This window comes from Pelodiscus sinensis, unplaced genomic scaffold (genome assembly GCF_049634645.1).
Source record: "Pelodiscus sinensis isolate JC-2024 unplaced genomic scaffold, ASM4963464v1 ctg93, whole genome shotgun sequence".
In the NCBI taxonomy this organism is placed as follows: domain Eukaryota; kingdom Metazoa; phylum Chordata; order Testudines; family Trionychidae; genus Pelodiscus; species Pelodiscus sinensis.
The window spans coordinates 347,937-353,771 of record NW_027466008.1 but is presented as its reverse complement, the minus strand read 5'-3'; the positions used below and the strand labels follow the sequence as shown (position 1 = coordinate 353,771).

The following is a 5,835-nucleotide window of genomic DNA, read 5'->3' as shown; positions in this document are numbered from 1 at the left end:
GTTGGGGGGAGGGGGACGCAGCTGCTGGCTCCTCAGCTCCTTGTGCTCTCACTGGCTGTCTTCCTGCTGCAAGGGAAGCAGAATCCGTCACATTCATCCCTGGGGACTCAGGGGTACTGGGCCCCCCCAGCATTTCCACCCTCCTCCCCCCTGCGCTGAGACTTGTTCTGCTCTCTGGTCACCCCCCGTCAGGCCCGCAGGGTGAACTTCTGACCCACCCAGCAGGGACGTGGGGTGGGGGCAGCATGAGGAAAGGGGCGGGGGACTCCCTGAGGGGATGGGAAGGAGACCCTGGCCCTGCCCCACTCTCCTGCATCTGCTCCGGCTGCTCACCATGTATCCCAGGAGCTGATGGGCCTGCCCATGCAGGGCGTGGGCCAGGACCAGCCCGGCCTGGCTGGGGCGCCTCAGGGGGGAGCGGGCAGCGAGCAGAGCCTTGTCTAAAAAGCAGTTCTCCTGCTCTGGCGTGAAGAGCTGCCCAAAGACCTGAAATCAAGAGCACGGGAGGTTTCAGCTGACGGCCCAGAGCCCGGCCCCAACTCCTGGGGCTAAAACAGCTTCCTCCTTCTGCAAACTCCCTTCCAGACCCTGCACCCAGACGCTCTCCTCACCCTGCACCCTAACCCCTGCCCCAGGTCACACCTTCCTCCTGCCCCCAAGACCCTCCCAGACCTCACCCCCCTCCGCACAACAGAGCAGCCCTAGGCCACTGGCCAACATCTTGGAGCGACCTCCTTAAAAAAGTGTTGCCCCCCCCCGCCCTGCTTCCCCTTCTATGGGAGATCCGGGGCAAGGTGCGGCGCTGCCCCTCGGAAGCGCCGCCCCTTTGAAACGCCGGGACAGCGTCACAAAGGGGCAGCGCCGCCCTGTCCACGGCTCGAATAGTCGAGGGAAAATGCATCGACCATTCGATCAGCGACTCCCCGCTTCCACCCCGCGTCCTACCCGCACGAGGGCCCCAGCCAGCCCCACCCCCGAGCCCTGCCCTGCCCTGGCAGCGCGTCCTTACCTCTCCCACCCTGACGGTGTTGCTATGCGCCAGGACCCATCTCTCCTTATAGTAGTGCCTGCACCACAGGTCCTCTGCCTGGTGGATGTTGAGGCCTGCAAGAGACAAACCAGGGTGATTCTGCTGGCAGGTCTGAGCCCTTCCCCTCCCACGGGTCCCTGCAGGCATCCCTGGGCAAATGGAGGGGCACAGGGGGCAGAAGGGGAACACAGAGGGACGCATCCCCCCTTGGGCCAGTCTGGGGGAAAAGGGCTGGGTCCCCTCCCCCCGCCGCCGGCACCCTCAGGGTGTCCCTGGGGCCCAGGTCCCGGCTGGCTTCCTTACCCCTGTGGTGCAGGAGGAGGCGGTACAGGCTGTGCACCCCCTTCCGGGCCAGCCGGCTGACGTCTTCGGATGGGTCCGAAATAAAAAGGCCCAGCTGGGCCACGTGGTGACCCATCCTCGGCCAGTCGGCGGAGTTCTGAGGGGAGAGAAGAGGGGGGGTCCCTCAGCATCCTGGGGCTGCACGTCCCATGCTAACGGCCGCCGAGGCGGTTCTGAGCTCGGGGACGGACAGAGACACCTCCCGGGGCGGGGCGGGGCGGGGCGGGGCCGGCCTTGCGAGGAGACAGCCCTGAGCAATGGCCCCGACTGAAGGGTCACTCCGGGGGTGGAACAAGGGGATCCACTGACGGCCACTTCCCAGTCTGGGGCCCAGGTGCCCCCCGGAAAGGCCCAGGGTCGCCCCTCCCCGGGGAAAGGAGAACGCGGCCCATTCCCGGCCCATTCCCAGCTCTGCCTCCCGGGGACGCTCCCAGCCCCGCGCCCTGCAGCCCCAGACCCCCCGGCTCCGAGGTCACTTACCTCAAACCCCGGGAGGGTGGTGGCGACTCCCAGCAGGGCCGTGGTGCTGCCAAGGGCCCTGGCTCGCTCCTGGGGCAGGCGGGACTCCAGCCACGGGCTCAGGTGCTGGGGGGGAAAGAGGCAGGTCAGGACCCGTAGGGAGGCGCCGGTTCTGGGCAGAGCCTGGGGCTCCTCTCAGACTGTGCCCCCCCCCAGCCACTGACACAGCTCCTCTCTCGGCCCCCCGAGGAAGCAGGGACAATGGCCCCGTCCCCCCCACGGGGCTCACCTCCATGATCAGCTGCAGCCTGGCGGTGTCTGGGGACTCGGCGAGGAGGCTTGCCAGTAGGGCCTGGAGGTCGACGGGAAGGGCCCGGATGAACTGCTGCAAGACAAGGGGGAGCCCTGGGTCAGAGGGGGGTTGGGGAATCCAGGCCACCCGCTGGCCCCGGGGTGCAGCCTTGAGCAGGGTCTGAGCCGCCTCGCAGAGCAGGGAGGAGCCCAGGCTGGGCATGGAAGGGACGGGCCCCCAGGGAGAGCAACGGGAAACCTGGAGGGAAGGATCCAAACCTGCAGCTTCTTCTCTCCCTCTGCCCCCACCCCCACTCCTCTCTGGAGCTCCAGCCCAGCCCGGGAGCAGGGCCCGGAGGGACGTACCTGCGTGTGGATGGGCTCCTGCTGCCAGTCCCCAGACACAGTCTGTCCCACGGCCGCCCTCAGCAGGGGGTTCAGGAGCTGGGCCTGTAGGGGAGGCTGCAAGGTGCTGGCAGGAGAGAGGGGCAGAGACTGTTAATTCAGCAGCAGGGCTGTGTCCAGACTCAGGGGTTTTTTCGGGAAAAGTAGCCTTTTTCCGAAAAAACTTCACCTGCGTCTAGACTGCAGTCGCGTTCTTTCGAAATTAAATCGAAAGAACGCGGCTTTTCTTTCCACGGCGGTAAACCTCATTTCACGAGGAAGAACGCCTGCTTTGGAAAGTGCTTCTTTCGAACGAAGGCGTTCTTGAATGTAACTAGGGCTTCTTCGAAAGAGAGCATCCAGACTCACTGGGTGCTCTCTTTCGAAAGAGGCTTGCAGTCTAGACATAGCCCAGGAGACAGAGACTTTCCCACTCCCTGGTCAGGGGATCTGCTCTGGGGGGGAGTCGGCGGGGGGGGGGGGGGGGTCGGTACCTGAGGCTGCAGGCGGCGTTGAGGCAGTCGGCCAAGACCAGTGGGGGGGGGGAGTCCTCCATGATCTCCTGTGAGACCCAAGGAGACAAAGGGGCTTGTGAGGCTGGGGCCCCCAAGAGACGCTCACACGGCCAGCGCCCCCACCCAGCAGGATCCAATCCCACTGCCTCCTGCTGGCCTGTAGCCCCCCTGCCTGGCACAGGGCCTCTCCCAGCACCCCCCTCCCAAACCGGGACCAGCTCAATCCTTGTCCCCAGGCCGTCTCCTGCCCCTCACTGCCCTGGTGACCAGCCTCTGAACCTCCTCATCCCTGCTCCCCAGGCGCATCCTCAGCAGCCCGCTCTGCTAACCTTCCAGCTCCCCCCCCATGGCCCGGGGAGACCCCTCCCTGTTCCGAATCCCCCTCCCTGTCCAGCACCCCAGACCTGCCCCATTTCTGTGTCCCTCCCTCCTCCAGCATCCCCACCCACCCTCCCCATGTCCACCTCCCCCTCCCCCTCCAGCACTCCTGGCCCCACCCATCCCATTTCCAGCACCCCCACCCGCCGCCATGGCCCAGGCAGACCCCTGTCCACCCCACGTATCCCCTCCCCTCCTCCCGGCCGCCGCCACTCGCTCACCACGATCCTGGCCATCATGGTGTCCTTGCAGCAGCGCGGCGCCAGGGTGTCCTCGCCCCTTTGGAGGGCGGCGAGGCAGGCGGGGGGGACGGCCAGGAGGAACCGCTGCAGGGCGGCTGGGCTCTGCACCCCAGAGAGAGTCTGTGAGCCTGGGGCCTGCCTGCCCCCCACGGACAGCTGCAGGGCTCAGGCCTCCCAGGAGTGGAGGTGGGAGCTGCCGGTTGTCCAAGCACCCACACTCCCCCCCCAACTGCTGCCTCAGGCTTGTGGGGGCCCAGCTGGTGCATGACAAGAGACCTCAGTTTGGGGGGCCCAGGTCATGCAGGAGAAGGGGCCCCAGGGGGATCCCCAGGGACAAGCCCCTCCCGGAGGGGGGGACGTGCTGGGAAGGGGCCGGACAATCTCGGGTCCCCCCCGTGTGGAGAAGGTTCCTACCGTGTCCCGGGTGTGGAGCTGCTCTTCAATATCATAGATGGCCCCTTCCTCCACCCGGGAGTCCATCCGCTCCTGGCAGAGCTCCGCCGAGGCGCAGGGGGGCTCTGTGCGGGAGGGAAGGGACCAGGGTGACTCCAGCGGCCAGCAGGGGTCACGCGCCCCCATGTCAGGGACCCAGGGCAGGTTGGGCCCCACACGCCCCTCGCAGGGACCCATCCCCCTTCCACCCTCACATCTGCCAACGCCCTCAGCAGAGCCCCCACCAGGAACAAGAGAGCCAAGCAGCAGCTCCCGCCCCCATCCATTGCCCTGGCTGCGGGGCAGACACTGGGGCTGCCCCTCCCCCCCCGTGTACTGGGTGAGCCCCTGGGCCCAGCATGTTCACGGCCCCTCACCTGGGTCTGAGCGGCTGCAGGAGGTGGCCCGGCTGCAGCTGGAGGCCCAGGCGCTGCTGCTCACTGAGCTGGACCCACAGCTGCAGGGGCTGGTGCGGAGAGGCTGGGGGCTCCCGGAGACTGGCAGGTCCCCGGGGGCCGGGCAGGGCGATGCCCCCTGGTGGTAATGGGGGCTGGGCTCCTGGGGCAGGTGTTTCTCTCCACAGAGGAGGCCCCAGAGCCACCCTACCCGGCTTCCCCGCTGGGCTGGGTCCCGCCTTCCCAGCCGCCTCTGGAGCCAGGTCCGGAGGGGCCTGGCCGGTGGGCGAGTCGCCCCGAGCTGGTGGGATTCAGCATCCCCGCCCGCGGGGACGGAGGAGCTGCTTCCCACCGGCCCTGGGGCCATCTTCAGGGCTTTCCGGAACCACAGCCTGATGTGTTTGGCCATGCTGCAAATGAGGGGAGCAAAGGGGAGCTTGGGGCGCAGCCTGCAGAGCGAAATCCAGGGGTTCCAGCGCCCCAGAGCGACTGCCCCCAGCCCCCAAATGGCCCCTTGCTTATCGGCTCGGTCTTGCACAGGCACTTCTGGCCCTTGACCGAGGGCTGGGCCTGCCTGGAACCCAGCCGGCCCCGGGCAGGATCCAAACCCCTGGGGGCTCTTACCTTCTGCAAAGCGCTGTCCGGATGTGGAACTCACAGAGGACAAAGCAACTGTGAGCAGGAGACGCACCAGAGCTAAAGCAACCGGGGGTCTCCAAAGTCCCCTGGGCCCGCCCCCCCCTTTTCTCAGCCTGAGATGTGGGTTCCTCTGTGAGGTCACCACCTCCCCACCTGCCCTTTGCCTGATCTGCTGAGGGCTGCCCAAAGCCCCTGTGAGGTCACTGCCCCCCCCACCTCACCCTGCCAGGCAAATGTCCTGCCTCTGGCCACCCCTCTGGGAAGTTGGAGCCATTCCTAGGGGTCCCCCCCACTCCCTGACTGGGCATCCTGCAGCCAGCAGCTCCAGTAGCCCCATAGGCTGCTCCCTGCCCTACACTGCAGGCTTCTTGCACAAGAACTGTTTCACACCGGAGTTCTTGCGCAAAAGGTCTCGTGCAAGAGCACCTCCACCCTGCCATGTGCTTTTGCACAAGAGTGTCCATGGCATTGTGAACGCTTTCTTGTGCAAGAAAGCTCTGATGACCATTTTAGCCATACAAGTGTCTTGCTCAAGAAGCCCCTGGTGCCCGTCCACGCTGCCTTCTTGCACAACAGCTCTTGCACAAAAGGGGCTTATTCCTCGTGGGGAGAGGAATAACTCCTGTGCAAGAAGCCCTCTTTTCTGATGCTTTACTGCAAATTTACTTGCACAAGAATTCACGTGCAGTGTAGACGCGCCACAAGTTTTTGCACAAGAACAGTTGTTC

General features: G+C 65.9%; 1 protein-coding gene and 1 long non-coding RNA gene across 2 annotated transcripts; both read right to left on the bottom strand.

The window, feature by feature from the left end:
* Nucleotides 1-1,007: 1,007 nt before the first annotated feature.
* On the bottom strand, nt 1,008-1,982 carry LOC142825904 (uncharacterized). Its single transcript, XR_012900229.1, has 3 exons — nt 1,853-1,982; nt 1,334-1,469; nt 1,008-1,104 (listed from the first exon to the last, which is right to left on the bottom strand). It is a non-coding gene; the product is annotated as an uncharacterized LOC142825904 (long non-coding RNA).
* Nucleotides 1,983-2,126: 144 nt separating this feature from the next.
* LOC142825914 (uncharacterized) lies at nt 2,127-5,050 on the bottom strand. Its single transcript, XM_075918076.1, has 5 exons — nt 4,451-5,050; nt 4,056-4,159; nt 3,621-3,743; nt 3,001-3,068; nt 2,127-2,594 (listed from the first exon to the last, which is right to left on the bottom strand). The coding sequence occupies exons 1-5, from the start codon at nt 4,875-4,877 to the stop codon at nt 2,129-2,131; spliced, it is 1,188 nt and encodes a 395-aa protein (XP_075774191.1). The 5' UTR covers nt 4,878-5,050; the 3' UTR covers nt 2,127-2,128.
* Nucleotides 5,051-5,835: the final 785 nt, after the last annotated feature.

Coding starts and splice junctions, on each gene's coding strand:
- LOC142825914 (XM_075918076.1), bottom strand. CDS start 4,877: ATGGCCAAACACATCAGGCTGTGGTTCCGGAAAGCCCTGAAGATGGCC. Junction 4,160..4,450: donor CTGCAGCCGCTCAGACCCAG/GTGAGGGGCCGT, acceptor CCTCCCGCACAG/AGCCCCCCTGCGCCTCGGCG. Junction 3,069..3,620: donor CCATGATGGCCAGGATCGTG/GTGAGCGAGTGG, acceptor TGGGTCTCACAG/GAGATCATGGAGGACTCCCC.